Source organism: Ovis aries, chromosome 7, assembly GCF_016772045.2.
Source record: "Ovis aries strain OAR_USU_Benz2616 breed Rambouillet chromosome 7, ARS-UI_Ramb_v3.0, whole genome shotgun sequence".
NCBI lineage: Eukaryota > Metazoa > Chordata > Mammalia > Artiodactyla > Bovidae > Ovis > Ovis aries.
The window spans coordinates 85,074,501-85,097,243 of record NC_056060.1 but is presented as its reverse complement, the minus strand read 5'-3'; the positions used below and the strand labels follow the sequence as shown (position 1 = coordinate 85,097,243).

Genomic DNA, 22,743 nt, shown 5'->3' with positions numbered 1-22,743 from the left:
GCGAAATGGGCAGTATGGAACAATCTCAAGGTTTTCTTCCGAGTATCCCCAACAAGATTTCTCAGTATTTCCCAAAATGTTGGGAAGTCCCTTAAATTCATACAAAAGAAACTAAACCTCCAAGCGACGAAGGGATGCCAACCTGTCCTAGGCTGCGAGCTGGGCAGGAACAGACAGGGCGATCGGAAGATTGAGGGCACTTTCCCGAGTGTCCTCTCCCTAAAGGGATCAGGCTCTCAGATCCACCCATGGCTCAGCCCATCCCAGGGAGATCCTCAGATACTCCCCACGTAAAAGACGCGCGCGGGAGCCGCAGCCGCTACGATTCAGCCCAGGGCGCCCGGAAGCCAACAGCTGTTCCCGGACAAGGAGAGGGAAGTGCAGCGGCCGGCGCCCGCCCGGACTCGGGACGCCCTTCTCTTCGAGGAGGAGAGTGCGGGCGCAGGCGTTTACCTGTTTCATCTTCCCATCGCTCGGGGCGGGCAGGCGGGGACAGCGCTCTGCGCCTACCTCCCTCCTCCTTCCCCAGCCGGGCTCAAGGCCGCAGCCGAAGCCGGCTTCCCGTTACTACAACAACCAACCAGCAACCGCCCGCTCGGACCCACTGCGCAGGCGCCCGCGCCCTGGCGCGGAGGACGCTTAGCTTCAGGCGCGTACAATTGTCGTCACCGCCGCGCCGAGCGGGCACAGGGCTCTGGTCCCCGCAGAAGTCTTGACTTACTTTTCCTGCTCTTTCCCTCTCCGCCCCAAAAAGATTGACTCCGAACCTGGAGTGTTTCGCTGCGCTCAACAGGAGGGTTCACTGCAAGGGCAGCGTGTTGGGGGTGAGGTTTGCGGAGCGGCAACCCCTGATTGGCAGTAAAGCGGTTCACGCCCCATCGCCTGCTCGAGCATAACCTAAACAGCCAATCAGAAAGAGGACTGATGGCAACAAACCAATGCCGGAGCCGGGTTGAGAGTGGGGGCGGAGACAAGTGGCTCAGGTAGACTCAGGTCTGGAGCTGGGCTGGGGCAGTACCTTTGCTGCTGCTACTGCTGCTGCTGCTGCTGCTGTGCTGAGAGTACTGTCGCCAGGTAGGATGAGTGTCAGGGGTGGGGGTGGAGAGGTGGGTGCCTGTGTGGCTTCTAATGGAGAGGATCTGCATAGCCTGAAGCAATGGAGATGGGACAGAAGGAAGACACCCGGGAGGCAACCCTGTAGGGGGTAAAGAGATTTCAGAGACCAAGAGAAGAGGGAGGTGGGAAAATGAAAACTTGGTAGATACAGAACGAGTGAATCGATGAATAAATGAGTGCCCACTCTGAGCCTGGCACAATACGAGGAACCTTTGCTTTCTAAAGTAATTCTTATAATAACTCTTGGAATCGGTAATTTTAATCTCCATTTTGCAGGTAAGGAAATCTAAGCTGTAAAGTGTAAATTACTTCCCCACAGTCACACAGCTACTGAAAAATGAGATCAGGAAAGGAAACTCTCTCTCCCGACTCTAGTAAAGCACTATACCTTTGCTGGTCTGTGCCTGGGTAAATTTTGAGAGTAGATGTTGGATACTCTCACAGGCCTTCAGTTTGGAAGAGTGCTCAGGCTCTGCCTTCATCATCTATCTTCTGGAGTTTCTGAGAATTTCTGTAAAATGGGCATAAGTTCTGTCAAAGAGGGAGGTCATCCATGCAGCTTTTCTGACGCTGAGAGCTTAAGCCTCCTAGTGAGGCATGGTGAGAAAACAGTAAGGTCGGGGGAGGGAGTGTGTGTATTGGCCCATGCTGGAACTGCCTGTGATTCCATTAGAGCTTCATTCTCTCTGGACTTTGACAGAGTCCAGTTTTGTGATCCATTTGCACTGAGGGGTTCATCCACTGACCCTTCTGTCTCTGGAACTTGCTGTGTATTTTGGTGCATCACACGTCTGCCTTTACTGACTTTCATATTTGTTTCAGCTGAGTAATGTAGGACCATGCCAAAGGCCTACTGTCAAAGTGACAAAGGAAGCCTGATAATGTTGCCACTTAAGGCTCAAGAAATTAACCAGACAATAGATAAACCATGGGTCACATACCAAAGATGAGAAGAAGCACTTCCATGATTAGATTTTTATCTACATGGCTTTTATTTAAATCAAGATGATTGAAATCTTTGCTCAGCAATGGTTGAGCTAACATTTTGTTCTCTTTTTTAAATAAAAAGTACATAGCCTGATCTTATTTTCTATACCACTTGAAGACAGGTGGCTATGGCTCGCTTGTCTCTCACAGAAATGGAAACTTCATCAAAATATGCTCAGTGAGACATCTTAGAGACCAATAGAACATGGTTTTTATCTGAGCTCTTTCATCTATAGACTGTGTAACCTTAAGCAAGTCACTTAACATCTCTATGCCATCCTTCATCTATAAAGTGGAAATATTAATAGTGTCTACCAACCTTGTTTAAGGATTAAATGAGATAATATATGATAGGTGCTTGGCATAGTGCATGACATATACAAATCCTCAATAACTGTAGATTCTTCTACAACCCAACACCAACATTGCTGTTTCCTTCTCCATCTAATTTTCTTACTATTTGTCAACTCACAACAATTTATTATTTTGTAACTTTTATATTGTTCTCCTAATTTATGAAGCATGATGTCCCTGAAAACCAAAGTATAAAAAAGTTAAAGCATGTTAATAATGCCCTCAAATCATATATGCCACTCAGACATAGAAGGCTTGTCTGTCCCTGGAAGGATCGGTCACCAGTAGCCAGGCAGGTATCTATCAGTAGATTTATAATCACCTTTGAGCTACTTGCAGTACAAAAGGTTGACGTGAAACACCAGGTTACAAGTAAAGATCCCAGGGGACTAATTCTAGCCAAGAGAAGAGAATACTGATTTAGGCTAATTTTGGAGAAATTCCTTAGACAAACATAAGCGTGGTGCTACTTATTTCAGAGTATGTTATTGACTCACCACTATTAGTATGATGAAATATTGAGACCAATTTCTGTAAGTCTTACACCAAAGTCCTTTTATTTCTTTATACTGATGTTTGGGCACCTCCCTCTCTTCTGTTTCTTTCTTTCCATTTTTCCCACAGGGTTTGTCATTTCCACCCACTGCATCATTTAGCCTTTTTACTCTGGGCAGCACACTTTGATTTAAGGTAGGTATTCAAAGGCACTGTGCCAACCCTATGAGGAGTGCATGGGGATAGACGAGCCTCCAGCACTTGGGAGAGGAGTTTATGAAATGACTGACAAAGTAAGATTAGTACCGCCCTCATGAATGGGACACAGGTTAACTACAGAGCTTATGATTGAAGCACGTTAACCATCTGTTGTCTCTTGCCCTTTGCTTTTGTTTCCAAGGCAAAAAGCCCTCTCAGATTGGAGGAGCCATGAGCCGATTTCTGAATGTGTTACGAAGCTGGCTGGTAATGGTATCCATCGTAGCCGCGGGAACTCACTACAGAGCTTCCGAGACCACACCTTTCTCTATGAAAAGCTCTATACCGGCAAGCCAGACCTGGGTAAGGAAGCAAACATCTCCATCCTTTGTGGCAGTGGCCTAAATGGTGGTCCCCAGACCTGGCTGTACATCACAATAACTGCAAAAACTAAAACCAAACAAAGCACAGGGGGCCAATTCCCTGTCCAGACCTAATTACTGAATCTCTCACCCCTGGATGTGTCACAGGAAGTTCTTTTAGAAACTTCCCAGGTGATTCTGATGCTGCATAGGCTAGCAAGCCTAAGTCACTAAAATAACAGACGTGTCTCCCCCAGGCTTCTCTGAATATCTTTCCTTCATTTTACACTGCCCTCAGCAGCAGGGCTGTACAAATACCATTATAAGGACGAGTGAGGAAATGAGTTCCTTGGTGACTCTGATGCCTGATGAGGAAACCATGAAGAAGGTTTTCCTATTAGCTTCTTTCAGAAATCAGGTCATGGCGCATATCATGTATACCCTACATTGCATATGGAGAATTACTAATCCAAGGTCTGACACAGACCCTGAAAAGATATCCCAAATCCCTCCAGGTTGGTTTCCCACATGAACTTCCACAGGCCCACGATGGCTTTCCCAGCGTCCTGAGCCTCTCTGCTGGAGAGTGGTTGCACATTTCAGCTTGCGCTTCCTTCCTTTGATACGTGGGGTGGCTTGAGCTGCAGCACCATTTCATAGTAGCAACAATTCTGTCACATTTATAGGTAACCCAGATTCAGGCTCTGACCTAGCTCCTTTTTCTGCAACATCTGGGTATAAAATGAAAGTAAATAGGCTAAGGCTCACTTTGAACAAAGCTCACGTTCAATAGGCTTAGAAAACCTGGGAAAGTGGGTGAAACAATTCCACTTTTCACCCTCCAGTGCTGTCCTCTGGTGGTCCAGGAACTCTGTATAGATTCACAGGTTTTTAGAGGTCTTCTCACCTAGCCCTTTGAATTTAAAGTTGAGACAGAAAAGTCCAGGGGTTATGTGATTTGCCGAAGGGCATATAGCTGAGCAGAAGTGTGTTAGCTTGTACATGCATACGTGCACACACAGCCCGGAAATAGGTCCTCGAGACTTCCTGGTACTTTGCTGGTGATACCAGGACCCTGGAGCATCCAGTAGAAGAATTTTACTTGATGCCTACTCTGGTTAGGATTACTGAGATTCTCCATTTGTGTATCTCACCCTTAGTGAGATTATATAGAAGTAGAAAAAGAAATTTCCTGTCTTTCCATCAGAAGAACTATCAAAATGCTTTATAAAGAGTATAAAAGAAAAATACATATAGCCCTCCAGGACTGACTTCCTGGTGGTTCAGGTGGTAAAGCGTCTGCCTACCATGCAGGAGACCTGGGTTCCATCCCTGGGTCGGGAAGATCCCCTGGAGAAGGAAATGGCAACCCACTCCAGCATTCTTGCTTCGAAAATCCTGCGGACTGAGGAGCCTAGTAGGCTACAGTCCATGGGGTCACAAAGTGTCGGACACAACATAGCGACTTCACTCCAAGACTAACCGTTAAATATTAATTTGGGGTATGGGATTTTTTTCTCAAAATGACAACCATCTAAAGATCTTTGGGGTTGTGAATTTAGTGTTGCTGTCTGGTTTGCCAAAGGCTGGAAAATCCTTAAAGGAAAATCCTGAAAGACATTTTGGTTGTGAGTCTTGTCCCTTAAAATTTCTCTTGCTCAGGAGACCAGCAAAGGAAGTATCTTTGCTTTTCACCATGGATCAATGCTGGTACATTAAAATCAACAAGACAAGGCTTTAGGAAATACCAGGAGGGTTTCAGCCTACCTCCAGAGTATACGATTTCACTGATCTGGTATCCAGGTCTTGGTAATTTGATAAAATTTCTTCAGTTGATTCTAATATATGCCCAGGTTCAAGAAGCACTGTTATGATGGACTATGATTCATACTCTCTGGAGAAGATATTAGCACAGCAGTGCCAGAATGAAGCCAGCAAGAGCAGAGTGGCCCCGCTAACACGGAGCTTTGCTCCCTTCCAGCACGTACAGGAAACCAGCCTCGGTAGGGCTTCATTCACATGACATCGATCTGAATTCAGGAGATCCAGGGACTTGGGTCTCTTGAAGACCAGGTGGGTGTCTAGACAGGGCTCAGTATTTCTGCGTTCTGTCCTGCATCAGCCTCACTGAAAATCTGCTGACCTCCTAGGCATCTTGCATTGACAGACCGCTCTCCACCATGTTCCCCACACTTATCCTGATTCAGACTCACTTGCTTCACTAACACTAGAGCAGCTTCCAGGCAGAGCCATAAACTGCTAACCCAGGAGCTACTGCCAAAGTGGGCTGTTTGTTGGGTTTCTACTCTTGGAACTCACCCGCCCAACTGTAGGCATTGGAAGAGGAGCTGAACCAGTTCTTCTGGAATTCTTTCCATTCCTTCTAGTTCCCACGTGCAGCATCAGAGCCTGTACTTTGCCCAGCCAAGGGGATCGCAGGCTCAGCTCTCTGACTCCTCCAGTGAAGCTGGAGGAGTTTGGAGGAACCCTGACACACCCTTCTCAACACTCCTGCTTGTTTCTGCTGCACAGTGAATGGCCTCCAAGCTCGGACCTATGGAATCTGGACACTGCTCTCATCAGTGGTTCGCTGCCTCTGCGCCATCGACATTCACAACAAAACGTATGTAAAGGAGGGAAGAGCATTTCCTGTGTTTGAAATGGGTGCTGAGTAGAGCCATTGTGTTCCTCCCTCAGAGACTTATTTATCAATGCCAGTACATGAAAATCAACAAGGCAAGGCTTTAGAAGATACCAGGGGTTCCTGGACCCATCTCCAGTGTGTATGATTTAACTGATCTGGTATCCAGGTCTGGGTAATTTGATAAGATTTCTTCAGTTGATTCTAATAAATGCCCAGGGCCAAGAGGCAGTTATGATGGACTATGATTCCATCATATGGCCTATGATTTGATACAGTAACCTAGGACGTGAAGATAAAAGATTACTAGGTACCATTCCTTCCAGGGCTAGAAAACATCACTGGCCTGAATGTCTATAAAGCTTAACAATTCTTTGAAATGGACACAGCACACTGGTTATGTTGTGATCCAGTGGCCTGCATCATATCCCTCTACTTCTTTACTAACGTGTCAGCCTTTCTTCTACTGAAGAGGTAGTGTGCTTGCTCTTTTAGAGAGGCCATGGCATGCCTATGCTCACATTCCTCCTTGAGAGGCAAGGATGAACAGAAATCACGATCCATGATGTCATGAGCTCATCAGTAAGTGGTTGTGTGTTTACACAGAGTCATGAAGGGAGGGTCACAGAGAACGAGGACTCCTCTGTATTCTGCGTCTTCAGAGCACAGACTGCGTGCATGTGTGCGTGCACACTCGTGTCCAACTCTTCGACCCCATGGACTGTAGCCCACCAGGCTCCTCTGTCCATGGTATTTTCCAGGCAAGAATACTGGAACGGGTTGCCATTTCTTACTCCAGGGGATCTTCTTGACCTAGGGTAGGATCAAACCTGCATCTCTTGAGCTCCTACATTGGCAGGCAGGTTCTTTATCTCTTTGCCACCTGGAAAGACCTAATACAGACTGATGCTGCTGCTGCCGCCACGTCGCTTCAGTCGTTTCCAACTCTGTGGGACCCCATAGACGGCAGCCCGCCAGGCTCCCCCATCCCTGGGATTCTCAGGCAAGAACACTGGAGTGGGTTGCCATTTCCTTATCCAATGCATGCATGCTAAGTCGCTTCAGTCGTGTCCGACTCTGTGGGACTCTATGGACAGCAGCCCACCAGGCTCCTCTGTCCATGGGATTCTCTATGCAAGAATGCTGGAGTGGCCTGCCATTTCATTCTCCATCATACAACTAGTGTGGAAAAAGTGCAGAAGTGCAGGCAGTCGCAGCCCCTGGGCTAGATAGTGTTGCAATCTGAGCTGGCCACTGGAGGGGCTCAAGCTTTCTTCCCAACACCAATCCTCACCGCAATCAAGGTGGAAAGTTTGCTCAGGTCCCCAGGTAAGGCCACCAAAAGAACTTCATACCAAAATACTTTTGTGTTAGCCAGACTCTCAGCATCTGGGCAAGAGAGGAGATGATGATATGTATTGAGCCCCTCTTATTATACCAGATGCTTCCACATGACTTTGATTAAGACTCCTCCTAGTAGCCCTGGGAATCAGTGATTTTTGTTGCTGATTCTGTAGATTTGCATATTAGAGACTCAATTCATTTAAGCTGAGAAGACTAGGACAAGTGGGATTTGAGGGCTATTAACACTGTGATCTCTCCAGCTTTATTTTTTAGTATTTTTGAACCTGAAACTATGGACTACTTGTTCTAGATTGATATGTATTTTTGGAAGCAGCGAGGTTTAGTGGAAACACTCGGAGGCCCAAGAATGAAAACTGGAAAATAGGCTCTGGTCTCATTTCTACTGGTAATAGCTTTGAAGCAGCAAGTTTATTATAGACCTCTGCATCTCAGTCCCTTCATGTATAAAATGAGACTTGTGTGTCTGTTTTTCCTCTCAGGGTGACTGGGAAGGAGTAAGGACTGCATAATCATTTTAATGACCTTTACCATGATGAAGAATTACTGAGAAGTAGAAGGGGTGTATCTTTTCTTTGTTGTGCTTTGGGGATGAACAGGGACAGCTAAGACTTATCTTTACATCTCTTACCCATTCATTTCCCCTTCACCCAACACAGGACAGCCGGAAATGCTGACTTCTATTTCCAACTTTTTGTAAAGCCTGGATTTTTGTCCCTGTGCTTCTGATATGCTCTCTGATTATATTCCCTCCTAACCAGAAACCTGAAATCAATTCCCAGCTGTTCTCACTTTCTGAAACTGTCTGCATTCTTCCTATTTAATCGGTATTTCTCTAAATAAGCCAACTTTCACTTGAAAGCAAAAGACATCCAGGAAGATTTAACTGAAATCTGTAATATTTTATTTCTTAGGAAAATGGTATCTGAAGCAAAAATGTCAAGATAGATTTGATGGAGTAGGGTATTGGTTGTATAGGGGTAAATTCTATTATGAATGATTTTTGTATGTTTGAAGTACTTCATAATTTTTAAATTTCATAGTTGAAGAAAGATACCAGCTCTCAAAGTGGTCCATCTTCCTATAACTTCTGTCTTCTCCACCTCCTTGTCAAAACTGAGGAACAAGTTATCTTCCTATGAGATTGTCATTGTGTCCTCCATGTGATCATTTTACTAGGTTAAGATGCAAAGTATCTTAGATGCAGCCAATGTTGTAAAATCATGTAAAAGTCCCAGAAAGGCCCTTGGTACCCATTCCGCATTCATGCCCTTCATTTGGTGGCATCCATCAGATGAGCACTGACCAGCCCCTGGCCAGAAACTTGCAAAGCAGGCTTGGACTAGTGTCAAGCCAGTTTGAGTAAGTAGAATACATAAGTGTGATTGATCCAAAATTGTCTACACTACCTAGGATTGCCATACTCCAGACTCTGCTATCACTGGCTTCACTACCTTGCTAAGACTTGCAAAGCCACTCTGGATGGCTGGGTATTCTCCTCTCGATTTAGCAGTTGAAGGCTTCGGTTTTTCCCTAGAGGTGAATAAAATTGATGTGATCTAGTAGCTGCCATCTGTGGGGTCGCACAGAGTTGGACATGACTGATGTGACTTAGCAGCAACAGCAGCAGCAGCATCCAGGTCTTTGCGGGACCAAGTCTCCTTTTTCTTTAGCCATAGTCATTTCCTGGGTTTTGATTTGTGTGTTTCAAGTCTGACCACTTCCTCCACACTGAACAAGCTGAACCTTCCGTCCCTTTTCTGTCTGCTCCCCTGTAGGCTCTACTACATCACGCTGTGGACCTTCTTCCTCGCATTGGGACACTTCCTCTCTGAGTTGTTTGTATTTGGGACCGCGGCTCCCACGATTGGCATCATGGCACCCCTCACAGTGGCAAGTAAGCATCCAGTGACTCTGGAACTCCCACAGGAGCCGTCCCAACCCTAAAGACAGGCCTTATACAAGCATTATAAGAAAGCACGGTGCTTATGTCAGCCACTAATCTTGTCTGTCTGTATTTAAGGTATCTCAATCCTGGGCATGCTAGTGGGGCTCCAGCACCTAGAAGCAGAACCAGGATCCAGACAGAAGAAGAGAAACTGAGGCCAACATCCCCACATCCAAGACGTCATCTCCCGCCTTTGCTCGCCTCTTCCTTCTCTGTGCTCTTCAGTTTCATTTCTGCTCCATCATCCACTTATAGCCTTTCACATTTGGGGTTTTTTTTCTTTAATTAAAAACTTTTAAGATATTACGTGCATACAGAAGGTCAATGCCATTTAAATGTATGTAAAGAATAAAATTCTCCAAGCCAGGCTTCAGCAATACGTGAACCGTGAACTTCCAGATGTTCAAGCTGGTTTTAGAAAAGGCAGGGAACCAGAGATCAAATTGACAACATACACGGGATCATGGAAAAAGCAAGAGAGTTCCAGAAAAACATCTATTTCTGCTTTATTGACTATGTCAAAGCCTTTGACTGTGTGGATCACAGTAAACTGTGGAAAATTCTGAAAGAGATGGGAATACCAGACCACATGACCTGCCTCTTAAGAAACCTATATGCAGGTCAGGAAGCAACAGTTAGAACTGGACATGGAACAACAGACTGGTTCCAGATAGGAAAAGGAGTACGTCAAGGCTGTATATTGTCACCCTGCTTATTTAACTTCTATGCAGAGTACATCATGAGAAACGCTGGGCTGGAGGAAGCACAAGCTGAGATTGCCGGAGAAATACCAATAACCGCAGATATGCAGATGACACCACCCTTATGGCAGAAAGTGATGAGGAACTAAAAGCCTCTTGATGAAAGTGAAAGAGGAGAGTGAAGTGTTGGCTTAAAGCTCAACATTCAGAAAACAAAGATCATGGCATCTGGTCCCATCGCATTATGGCAAATAGATGGGGAACAGTGTCAGACTTTATTTTTGGGGGCTCCAAAATCACTGCAGATGGTGACTACAGCCATGAAATTAAAAGATGCTTACTCTTTGGAAGGAAAGTTATGACCAACCTAGACAGCATATTCAAAAGCAGAGAAATCTGTCTAGTCAAGGCTATGGTTTTTCCAGTGGTCATGTGTGGATGTGAGAGTTGGACTATGAAGAAAGCTGAGTGCCGAAGAATTGATGCTTTTGAACTGTGGTGTTGGAGAAGACTCTTGAGAGTCCCTTGGACTGCAAGGAGATCCAACCAGTCCATCCTAAAGGAGATCATTCCTGGGTGTTCATTGGAAGGACGGATGCTAAAGCTGAAACTCCAATACTTCAGCCACCTGATGAGAAGAGCAGACTCATTTGAAAAGACCCTGATACTGGGAAAGACTGAAGGCAGGAGGAGAAGGGGACGACAGAGGATGAGATGGTTGGATGGCATCACAGACACAATGGACATGGGTTTGGGTGGACTCTGGGAGTTGATGATGGACAGGGAGGCCTGGTGTGCTGCGGTTCATGGGGTCACAAAAAGTCAGACACGAATGAGTGACTGAACTGAACTAAACTGAAAGGATCATTTTAGAATGATGTACGTCCATCCAAATCAAGGAACTGCCAATATATCTGCAGCCCACTGTGTGCCCTTCCCACACCCATAGCCTCTTCCAGCACTACTTTTCCAGCCTTCTCCTTTTTTCATTTTATTTTTAACTGTTGACTTGACTTGTATGATTGGAAGATGCAAACTGTGAAACTTCAAGCTGCTAATTTGCCCAGAGCATTGCCACCAAGGATTGCTTTGAGAGGTTGTCCATCCAGGTTGGGTTTCTCTCTGCTGCTGGACCCCAAGACTCTGAACCATCTGAGAGACAAGCAGTTCTTCCAAGAAGGGCTCGGCCAGTGAGTGTGGCCCCTGTCCTTGCGCCTACAGGTGGATCAGGGCTGGAAGGGTCTTTTAGACCTTCCAGTCAGCTGTATTTGTGTAATGAGACTTGTAATAAATAGAAAAACCTTCTGCTCTGATCTGTCCTGGGACTTTGGCTGCCTCTAAGCCCAGAGTGCTCCTGCCTTCCTCTGAAGCCTAGCAGAGAAAGATCCCAGCTTTCTGCAGATCAAATACACCATAATGAGTAGAACAGTGCAAGACCCAGGTAAACCTGGCTGCCTTTCGTCTCTTGTTCATTTCTCATGAAGTCAAATCTTCCTCCTCTCTGTCCCCACCTTCCAAATTCTGAGCACACAGCTGAACATCCAGAACCCTCTCTTGTTTTCTTCACAAAGAAGAAACAGGTTCTTGAGAAAGCAGAACTGGACAACATGGAAGAAACAGCTGTATGAGCATGGAAAGAACACTGGAGCCCAAGGACAAGGCACTGGAGCAGACGGCTGCCATCCAGACACAGCCCTGAGCCCCTCCACACTGGCAGAACCCTCACGCACAGAGTATAGATGCGAGAACCCATTCGCTACTTCAGTGTTTACTGAACACTTACTCCATGCCAGACACTTGGGAAGGAAACATGAACGACCCAGGCAATGTCCCTGTAGTCAAGAATCAGACTGTCAACAAGCCCACACCTGAAAGAACGACCCCAGGCAGTGCTAAGACTCTAGAAACCAGGTACCGTGATTTGGGAGAGGAGGTGCAGAACGTAGAGGGTGGGATGGAGCGGGAATTGGGGGAGTTTCAAAAGGGATGTGATGTATGTATACCTATGGCTGATTCATGTTGAAGCTTAACAGAAGAAAACAAAATTCTGTAAAGCAATTATCCTTCAATAAAAAAACACTAAAAATAATAACCCACTAGATGGCAACATCTATGCAGCAGAGGACCACCTCTCATGGAATGGAGCCCCACCCCTCCTTCCCATTCCCACCCCCAAACCTGTCTCTGCCCCAACAAATGACAAGGCAAGCCATAATAACTATTTATATTTTAAAAATGAAGCAATGGTTTCAGCAAGCATTCTTATGCATTTTAAGGGACTGAAGAGTAAACACTTTGGCCTCATCAAAAAGTGAAAACCATCACTGTCCACTTCCCTCCCAGCCCTAACTCGGGCCTCCCACCAGAAGTTTGACTTTTCTTATGTACAGAGGACCTGTGCACACAGACACCGCGGGCTCACCTCGGGTCCTGGCCCAAGCACCGCTGCCACGCAGGCAACTCCAAGGCGCTGAGGCCGAGGCAGTGGGCACAACTAAACAGCACAGGTGTCTTGATTACAGAGCTCAGGGCACAGGAGAACTGGCACAAACGTCTTATTTTCAGGCAATTCTCCCCATTGAGTACAGCCAGATGCAGGCAAGGCAGGAGCGGTCAGCTTGGGCTGATTGAAAGGAGTCCCTTCAAATTCAGGGTGTCTGAGAAAGGATTGTTGCTGGAGAAGGGGTGAGGAGAGGGTTTGGGGCTGCAAACACTGTCCCCACCAGAGGTGGACAGGGTTATCTAACCCAGCAGACCCAAGGCCCATTCAAGGGCCACCTTTTCTTCTTTCCTTTCATCTCTAGGGAGACCCTTGGAGTTCTCAGGGCAATGATCCAGGTAAGTCTGCAGTGAAGGACACAGACCACGGGCTGGGCTCGCCCTTCCTCTGGAGAACATCTCCCTAGAGAGGGGCTGGGGCAGGAAGGTGAGGCAGCAGCCAGGACTGACTCCAGGATTCTCTCTGGCCCCCCAGCTCCCAGAACCTGCAGGGGGAGGGCAGGGCCCCAACCTGTGTGGTGGAAAGGGCATTTCCCTCACAGAGAGCGTAAGCTCTGGAGTGGCTTCCAAGAGGCAGAGCACTGTCCTACAAGACAGATATTCCTCCCAGTTCCCCTAGGAGATGCTCGGGTGAAGGCCGTGGGGCTGGCAGGCAGAGCTGTGCTGGCTGGGGAGGTGGGGGCGGTCTGAGTCCCCCGAATCGCTCCTCTGCTCTCTCTCAGAAATGCTCCTCCTGGACAGTGGTGGGGGCTTTGTTGCTCTTGCTGTCCTCCTCCTCGTCCCACTCCTGGGGTTTCTACAAGACAGACAAGGGGACAGCCCTTGGGGTGAGGAGGTAGGGACTCCACCCTGCTGAGTATCTGCCTGCCTGTGCATCTGGAATCCAGGGAAAGACCAGAGTCCCAGGCACTCAGCATCCCCGACTGAACAAGGACGAGGACAGGGGCTCCGGTCACACACAGTGTTCCCCAGACACACACACCATCACGACAGGAGCAAAGGAGGAGCGAAAGGTCAGCCTTCCAGGACACCACAGCCTCCAGGGACCATCTCACTGTGAGTGTCACTGAGCTCCGGTCACCCTCCTCCCCTTCTGACAGCCTCGCCTCACCTGGATGGACCCCCACGTGCCTGTGGAAGGGCCAGGTCTGCCCCTCTCAGGAGTGCTGACTACCCCCAGTCAGGGGCAGCCCCAGGGAGGAATACAGTTACCACATGTGTGGAACAGACGCACAGGGAACTGTTACAAAGACAGGATGCGGTATGGCTCACAGTATGTATATACTAATATAGCTCCCCAGAGAAGAGGAGGCTTCGGCTCTTTGCCATCAGATTTCTTGAGGACGATGGCTCAGAATTAGTTCTTCAGGGTCACACTTGTTAGCTGGGTGGGATTAATATGCCCTGAAGATTATACTCTGAGGCCCCTAAGTACTAACTGCCAACTTGGGCGTTTGTCTGCTGTTTTAGGAACACGTTGCTTCTTCCCTCAGGGGCTCATCTCGCTCCCAACAAGGCCTTGAGCACGGGCCGAGCCCCGCACAGCTCTGACCATCGAGGCTGGCGGAGCACACGCAGGCCACGTGAGCTGGACAAACGGCACTTCACCCGCCATGACCCCCAGGGCAGCCCATGGCAGAGGCAACAGCGGGAGATCCAGCATCCAGTTCTCCATCTTGCTAATTTGTCGGCCCCAGCTTGGCCTCAGCCCTGAGAAGCCCTCACTCAGGAACCAGCAGCCGCCTTCAACCATTCACGTCACCTCCTGTCTCTGACACACTCATGCACACACACCTGCCTCCTTCAGCACGACCACCTTGATGTCACAACCAAACAAGGCGTATGTCTCTGTGGCCAAGAACTACCAACTGGAAGAAAAATGGAAACCCAAACACAGATTGTCATCATCAGCGTCAGTCCTGACCCACTGGAAGTTCTGGCTCTTTCTGCCAATGACACACCTCAGTGATCAGAAAGTGCAGCTCTGGTCTGATGCGCTCCCTGCCCTGTCATCCACTGGCGCTGAGGCTGAAGTCCTGGGACGGTTTGCAGGTCCCACTCACACCCGCCACCTCGGTGGGGAAATGACGGCTCCTTCACGATGCCCTCTGACAGCCCTGACTCCCCTGGGCCCAGCCCCGCGTGACTCTGACCCCCGTCCCACCAGCCCCCCAGGTGCATCCAGGACAGCACCATGAGCCTGCACCCACTGGCCTCCTGGCCCAACTCGCACTGCTTCCCACAGTCCACAAGCACAGGACTGAGCCCTCACCGCCTGCTAGATAACAAGCCTGGCCCACGGGGGCAAGGAACTGCCTGCGAGACAGGGAAATGTGGGACGACCTAAGTAGCAAACAGGAGGAAACGGACGTGTACACATGGAGACGTGCGGTTGAGGGGCTGTGGTGTAGAAAAGTTGTCAGACTCTCCTACGGAAACAAGCAGGGCAGAAAGCCCAGTGCACAGTGTACCCACAGGAAACAAACAGGGAAATGACTAAAATGTTACTTACTAAATTATCTCTGGTTGCTACAAATATCAGCCACTTACAACTTCCACTTCCTAAATCTGAAAGGAAACACAGATTATAAAGTAAACATAGCAAAATTTGTATCACTTCACACAATGGGTCACATTTCAAATTGAAACGTTTTACTAGAATCCATCCTGTTATCACAGGCATCTTTTACCCAGGCTCCCAGTGGATTCACCGAAGTGTCCCAGATCACGTTTCCTTGTCTCTGGCACAGGGACCAGACCATCTCCACAGGCTGATGGCAGGGTTCTCACAGGCTCCTGAGGAGACCGCCCCTGTCTCAGGTGTTCCCTGTGTTCCCACTGAACGTCCTGTCCCAGGCCATCTCCCCTTCCCCTGCTACCTGCTGCCACCTGCCAACTCCAGAGCGTGAGATCAGAGGACAAAGACCTAAAGATTAGCATCCGATCATCAAAAGGACTAAATAGACCTGTTTCAGATTCAACTTTTCTTGTGAAATTGACAAAGACTTTTCAAACTGGTAAATATGTCAGTTTGGACCTTACATATTCTGAGAGCAATATAAACAAGTGGTATTGACAGTACCTTTCTAGAGGACAGCTGAGTAATACATACCAAAGTCTTAAAAATGGGCGTGACCACTGACCCGTTACTCAAGGAAATACTTTGCTAAAGAGCATGCCCAAAGATCCAGCTTCTGGGACACTGATCACAATATTGTTTAAAAACAAAATTTAGAAACAACCTTAATGTTCCTGGACAAGAAAACTATTAAATCATGTTTATCCATGTGCAGTTCTTAGGTCATTTGCAGTCATTAAAGGTATGCTGCAAGTGGGGAAAAGTGTATTGTAAGAAACTAATGAATTGATAAAGTGCTGGCATGCGAAGAGCTGACTCATTGGAAAAACTCTGATGCTGGGAGGGATTGGGGCAGGAGGAGAAGGGGACGACAGAGGATGAGATGGCTGGATGGCATCACTGACTCAATGGATGTGAGTCTGAGTGAACTCCGGGAGTTGGTGATGGACAGGGAGGCCTGGCGTGCTGCGATTCATGGGGTTGCAAAGAGTCGGACATGACTGAGTGACTGAACTGAACTGAACAATTAAAAAAAAAAAGGCACGAAGAACAAGATTCCATTTCTATTAAAAATACAGCTATGTACACTATTATATGTGGACACATATAAGAAATGCAAAAATAACAGCACCTCATCTCTAGCTGACGCTATTACAGGTGACCATTAAATTTTTACACTTTTCCATATTTTGTAAAGTTATTTTACAAAGAAACATGTATTACCTCTGTAATAAGCTTTAGGTCTTTTCTTCTATTTTAAAAGGAATATATCCTACTATGCTCCTTCTTAGAGCTGAAAATTCCTTTCATCCTGGCTCAGACTTGAAACCTAACAGTTTGATTAAAATACTCCATAGCCCATTAGAGCAACTGGGAAGCACTTTTCTTTTCTAGATCAAACTCCTGGTCCTCTCCCCTTTCACCACCAATGTCTGCTTCCTGACTTCTCCTTTTAGAGCCCTGCTAGCAACCCAGTGGTCTCTCCATCCCCTGGCACTGCCCACTGCCTGGGGGGCAGTCACATGCCAGGAGAGCCACTGCCTGGAGACTACCACCACCACGACAGGGTGATGGAGCCAGGCCCCAGCCTTCCTCCCCAGTCACCGATGGAGGCTGAGAGGAGAGGAGCTGGGGCCTCAGGACTTGTCTCAGGACCCCGGGGTGGGTGTTGCTCTGCAGACCGTGACACAGGGCCCAGCTCTGGGGACCAGAGCAGGGAGGCCAGGAGCAGGGAAGGAAGTGGGAGGAAAAACCCGAAGAGGGCAGCAGAAAAGCAGGGCTGAGCCCCGCTGAGGAAACCCTTTGTCTCCACGTGTGTGACGCTGAGCGGCTCTCACAGCTACCAGTCCCCCGGGCGCTTCCCCTGCTTCCCACCAGTGCCACAGCTTCAGCAAAGTCTGTGCCCACGTCTCGGCCCAGCAGCTCCCACATACTCACAGTCTCAGGAGCCTCTGCCTCCGGAGATCTGCCTTAATGAATGCTAAGATCAAGGGATGACAAAGAAGGGCAAGTTACCAAGCAGAGCAATGGTCAAGCTCATCCACGAGAGGGAGCACTTACTCTCCTAAGGGTCATGGGTATCCCATCTCCTCCAGACCTTCCAGGGATCTGGAGGTTCCACCAGCCAGCTTGACAGAGCCTGGGAACCACTGCTGTGCCAGACAGGAAGAAGCCAGTGATGACAGTGGCCTCCATGCATAGACCCCTGATATTTCCAGGGAGTTTGCACACAGTGCTCCAAGCTTCACAGCCATCTCCATTCTACAGATTAGGAAAGTGGGGCTCCAGAGGCTGGTCCGCTTGCCCAAGGTCGAAGAGCTATGGAGGTCAATGTCACAGTGCAGGGTTCCAACAAGGGTCTTTTGCGGGTAGGGTGGGGGCAAAGCCCATGCTCATGCCTCCCAAAGATACTTCCTCACGAGCCCTCCGCTTTGCACCTCTGCTCCAGTGTCCCAGATCTGTGTGATCAGTCAGGACACTGGGGTCTGAATCTGCCAACAGCATAAACTCGGGCGCAGTCAGAGCATCACTTTGTCCTGGGGCCCTGACTCACCAGTGAGCACTGCCCCAAGGGTCAGGAAGACACACAGGAAGATGTTCCCAGGCGTGGTTCCATAGTTGTCGATTATCTGGCCCTGGGAGATGGTGAAGACGATCCCGAATACCTGCAAAGACATGGGGAAGACTGGAAACAGGGGCCCAGCCAGGCAGCCCATGGAGCTGAGCTGCCCTAACGCAGCGCCTGCACCCGAGCCCGGCGGGAACACAGACCCACGGCTCCGGCGCCACCACCCAACGAGAGGCCTACCTGGGCAGACACGTTGAGGAGGCCAGACGACACAACTTCTGATTCCGGGTATGTCAGCTCCATGGCAAACTCAAACCCCAGAGTGAGATAGCCGGTTATGGAGAAGCTGACAACCAGATCACAGAAACAAGGTAAGGGAGGACTTCCAGAACGAGGAGGACAGGAGCCCATCTCCTCCGTATAACTACTTTGCCTGTTGTCTTTCTTCCCATCAAGACATTCCAGGCCCTTGAAAATCAGGCCAGGCCAAGGAAACAGGGACCCTTGCAGGCCAGAAAGGAGCTGAGGCTATTTTCTCAGCGGCCCTTTGGGGATCCCTGTTCCTTCTGCATCTGACCATCAATTAGATAGGGTCAGCATTTACAAGAGGGTTGGGATGCCTGGAATGTTCAGCCCTCAGCTGAGAACGGCTATGTGATGGGTACATGGCCCTGGGCTGGCAGGGAAGTCCCTGGATATTGACCAGCCTCTCCATAGCTCTCTGGGACTCAAGGGGAGGGGTTGGGGTCTTGAGTGTCCTTCGGAGAGGTGCCAGCAAAGCAGGACTCAATCTCTCTCTCTTTCTCTCTCTCATACACACACACACAGTCATACAGCCCACAGAAAAACAACTGGGAGGTGGCAATGAGCAGAGATCCCTGTGGACAGGTTCTTTCTTGTATAACTGGTCTAGAAAATGCCAGTCCTGTGATCTGACATCTGCACCACACCTTCTGCTGCTTCACATCTGTAATCACTCTCATTACTTCTAACAGCTGCATACATATGGCAGGCCACTCTTATCTTCTGGGTCTCAGAGCAGTTATGTGACATGCCTGTGGTTTTAGATAGTCCCCGGCGTAAGTGACATTAAGATCCACCCTTTCTGATTCCCAGACCTGTGTGCTTCTGTGGCCCCCTTGTTGTCCCAGGCAGAATTCATAAAGACAGGACATTTCCTAGCCTCCTAGAGATTTGGGAAGGACACGGTCCATTTCATCATCATGGATGGGCCTTGAAGCCCCCAGGAGCCTTCTGAAATGTGACAGGTGAACATGACCTCTGGCCACTATTTCCATTTTTCTGGAGGTCAGTGAGAGGCTGCAGAGGGACTCCTATTGCTTCTGGGAGGTCAGAGCTCTAGGAGCCATGTGGTGGTGCTTTCCAGTTAAGCAGGTGAGAGGTGAAACTTACCCAATTATCCCAGCAGTGATGTATACTATCCACAGGTGTCCCAGGTTCAAGGTCCCTGTGTATCCCGCCATGCCCACTACAGTCATGATGTAGAGTACAAGGGTAGTCTCCTACAGAGAGAGGCAAAGGTTCTAAGTGACGGCCCGCAGACTTCACCAGGATATTTCCTTCCTCCCTCCTCCTCCCTGCCTCCCTTCCATCCTTGGGGCATCTAATATATGTCAAGTCCTCTGCTGTGTGCTGGGACATCTACTCACATGAACATGGTGTCCATGTGGTTAGTGGACAGAAGACCCATGATCACACAAATAGTTCTTGTGCTCAGAGATATCAAGGGTCAGATCAGGACAGTATGAAGCATCTTGAGGCATGTATGTTCTGCTGTAGACCCCTCTCAACCAGATCACTCTGCACCTGGACTTGACACATCCTACCTGCATAAAAGAAGGGCACAGCTCTTTCATCTCCTTCTCCTTCACCAAAAAAAAAGGGGGACACACATCAGCTGTGGTCAGGTGGCAGTGGTCACAGGACCAAGAAGCCCATTCTGCTTGTCTGCATCACCCCCAACCCCAAGACAGTGCCAGACAGGGCCCTGACTGTGAGAGTCTCTGTCATCTCTGAGTCCTTCCTCTTGCCACCTGCACACGTGCAGCACAGCTTTCTGCTGAATCTGAACTCCTCCACTCCTGACAGTGTGGCTGAGAGAACATTCCCCAGCCCTGAACGAGTCCTTGACTCCAAAGCCCAAGGGAGAAAGCTGCGCCCCTGCCAGGTGCATCCCTCTGCTGGTCCCTCAGAAGGCCCATCAGTGCTGGCTTCTGCTTTGGGCTGACCCTGCTCATGCCCCTCCACGCACCTCTCCCCAGGTTGCCCCTCAGGACTGCTGTGGCCCTGACTCCTGCACTGGGACCGGCCCCTCTCCTGTCCTCCTGACTGAGGCCAGGGACCCACAAGGCACCTGCTTGTGCACTCTGGCCACGAGCATCAGGACTCAGACCACGAAAGCTCAGAGCCTTCCCTCATCTCTGCTGAAGCCAGAAACACGGTGGGGCCGGCTGTGTATACTGCGCTTACGTCAGACTGATACTGCAGTGATTGGATGCCAGGAATTCTGTTGAGCCCTTTACATGCAGTTAGTATTTCATTCAACTCTTATCAAACGTGTGCAAGAAAAGTCTGTACAACTATCCTGAATGTGACCAAGAGGAAACATGAGGCTCAGATTACGTGTCCAAAGTCACACATGCAGTAACCGCACAGCTAAAGTTTGAACCCAGAGCTGGGCTTGGAAATCTGTCCTTTTCTGCTCCCCTACACAGGAAGACTAACACCCTGTTAGTTTCTGGAAAGAGCAACAGCCTCTGAAGGACACCTCTCCCTCCTGGGTCTTCAGAGCAGCTGCTGAGGTCAGAGGGCCTTCATCTCTTCTCGCCCTGCTCCCGCATCCAGGCCCTCCCGCTGCAGAACCCAGCCCCATGGACACCCATCTCCCTTGCTGACCATACAAGCTTACCTTTTGCCGTATTTCTTTACACACAGCTTCTTCTTAAACCACTAGCCTGTCTGCAAAACTATCTGTAGCCTCAGCCAGACATAAATGGACCTGACCATCCAATTTCCATCTCCAAACCAAAGGGACACACCTGGGAGCCTCAGGGAGAAGGAACAGGCACCAAAATGCCCAGATGACAGAGCTCCCCACCCTTTCTCTGCCCAAGTAGTGGAGCGGAAAGAAGAATGTCCCTGCTGATTGCAGGATGCAGACATCAAATGCCACTAGGAACCGTGTCAGCTAGACTCTGCTGTGTCCTCCCAGCCTTTCACTGTCTTTTCACTGTCTTTTCTGGTTCATCTGGGTCATCTGGTTGCCCATCCTGGCCCAGCAAACATTCCAATCCATGCTTTCTGTTGCCATAGAGCAAGCCTGGAAGAGAAATGCTGTTATTCCCCGGTTCAAGGGTGGTCAGTCCTCACTGCCTGAAACCAGCAACCAGCATATGGCAGAAATGAGGCAGTAGCCCAGCTCCACCAGCAGTAATTAGGGCCAGCCAGGCTCCTCCTTGTGTCCAGCCAGGCAGCCACATCCCCAGGAGGGCCTCAACTGGCCTTTGCCGAGGCAGCCAGAGGAGCCCTGGTCTGACCAGAGCCTCACAGAAGCAGGTTTGTGTGCAAGAACAGGTCTGCCGCTGTCTGTCGCCTCCAGACACTGGGAACTTTGGAGGCCTTGACAAAGCAGCCCAGAATACTGCCCTGCCCAGCGCAGGACAGCCCAGGCAGCTGCCTCACTGAGCAGCATTAACTGAGCACCCAGTAGATGTGGAGCCCGGGACAGACACAAGTTGAGCCTCTGTTTTCAGAGCACTTTTCCCAACGCTGGTTACTGAATCAAGGTATCTAGGTTGATTTTAAATGCAATTTAAAAATTGACATCCATAGGGGTGGAACTGAATTGACATCCATGAGGTGGAACCCAGGGATCTGTGTTTTACTAAGCGTCCTGGCTGCTACTGCTGCTAAGTCACTTCAGTCATGCCCAAATCTGTGACCCCCTGTAGATGGCAGCTCACCAGTCTCCCTCGTCCCTGGGATTCTCCAGGCAAGAACACTGGAGTGGGTTGCCATTTCCTTCTCCAATGCATGAAAGTGAAAAGTGAAAGTGAAGTCTCTCAGTCGTGTCCAACTCTTAGTGACCCAATGGACTGAAGCCTACCAGGCTCCTCCATCCATGGGATTTTCCAGGCAAGAGTACTGGAGTGGGTCCCATTGCCTTCTCAATTAGCCTGCAATCCACTAAAATTTTAGTGGCCCTTAGAAACACACAGTGTAATCAGGACTAAACCATATCACAATATTTACCAATGATGTGGAAGCAATTGCAAGGTAATTCACTGAAAACTGTTGGAAGCACAGAGCACCCTGGTTAACCCCAGGGGGGTCCATGAAGGAGCCATGGGAACCTGGCAATGCAATCACCTTCTCATCCCCACTCTTGGGCATTTCCACTTACTTCCAACTGCTGATCCTTTCCCACGTTTCTTTTCTCCTTCCTCTGCTCCTTCCATGATCTACTTCGGATGGAACTTGGAAAGGCCTGATGTCCTCTATCTCTAATCTTCCTATGGTCCCCACAGGGAAGGAACTGCTTCCCTCATTTTATAAATGAGCAAACTGAGCCTCCAAGAAGATACATCTGAACTGCCTCCTTGACCACTCAGACCCCAGCTGCTGAGCCAGGTTGCTAATGAACAAGTCATTTCAAAACAGTCTCCAATTCAGTCCAAGAGGAAGAGTCACTTACTTGTAGGTTTTGGTCCTATCCAGCCAGATGCTTGAGATCACAGTCCCAAGCATTCCTGCAACAGCGATGGTCAGGCCGATTCTTCCAACTATCACACCTTCCCCCTGGAAAAACCCCCCAAGGATCACTCAAGGATGGAACAGAACATCTGATGGGGCGCAGTCACCAGCAGGCAAAGGGGTAAAGGCGTGCCATTAGAGCCAGTTCTCAGAAAGTATT

At 48.9% G+C, this 22,743-nt stretch overlaps 2 protein-coding genes and 1 pseudogene across 51 annotated transcripts in view; 1 reads left to right on the top strand and 2 right to left on the bottom strand.

The window, feature by feature from the left end:
* TTLL5 (tubulin tyrosine ligase like 5) overlaps positions 1 to 854 on the bottom strand; it is a 311,118-nt gene extending 310,264 nt beyond the window's left edge. For 23 of the 50 annotated variants that reach the window (XM_027972048.3, XM_060418366.1, XM_060418388.1 and 20 more), the window contains exon 1: positions 454 to 854. The gene's annotated coding sequence lies outside the window, so the exon portion shown is untranslated. The remainder of the gene's footprint in view (positions 1 to 453) is intronic. The other 27 variants (XM_060418367.1, XM_060418369.1, XM_060418374.1 and 24 more) reach the window with 2 other exon arrangements.
* Positions 855 to 980: 126 nt separating this feature from the next.
* LOC101110679 (ergosterol biosynthetic protein 28 homolog) lies at positions 981 to 9,788 on the top strand. Its single transcript, XM_060418411.1, has 7 exons — positions 981 to 1,074; positions 3,082 to 3,147; positions 3,353 to 3,513; positions 5,366 to 5,515; positions 6,045 to 6,135; positions 9,294 to 9,412; positions 9,539 to 9,788. The coding sequence occupies exons 4-7, from the start codon at positions 5,383 to 5,385 to the stop codon at positions 9,616 to 9,618; spliced, it is 423 nt and encodes a 140-aa protein (XP_060274394.1). The 5' UTR covers positions 981 to 1,074; positions 3,082 to 3,147; positions 3,353 to 3,513; positions 5,366 to 5,382; the 3' UTR covers positions 9,619 to 9,788.
* The window catches only part of LOC105615770 (heme transporter FLVCR2-like), a 37,817-nt pseudogene continuing 23,470 nt past the window's right edge, over positions 8,397 to 22,743 (bottom strand).

Excerpts from the sequence above, each read along its gene's own strand:
- LOC101110679 (XM_060418411.1), top strand. The coding sequence starts at position 5,383 with ATGATGGACTATGATTCATACTCTCTGGAGAAGATATTAGCACAGCAG. Across the intron at positions 5,516-6,044 it reads CGTACAGGAAACCAGCCTCG|TGAATGGCCTCCAAGCTCGG; the intron begins GTAGGGCTTCAT and ends TCTGCTGCACAG. Across the intron at positions 6,136-9,293 it reads ATCGACATTCACAACAAAAC|GCTCTACTACATCACGCTGT; the intron begins GTATGTAAAGGA and ends GCTCCCCTGTAG.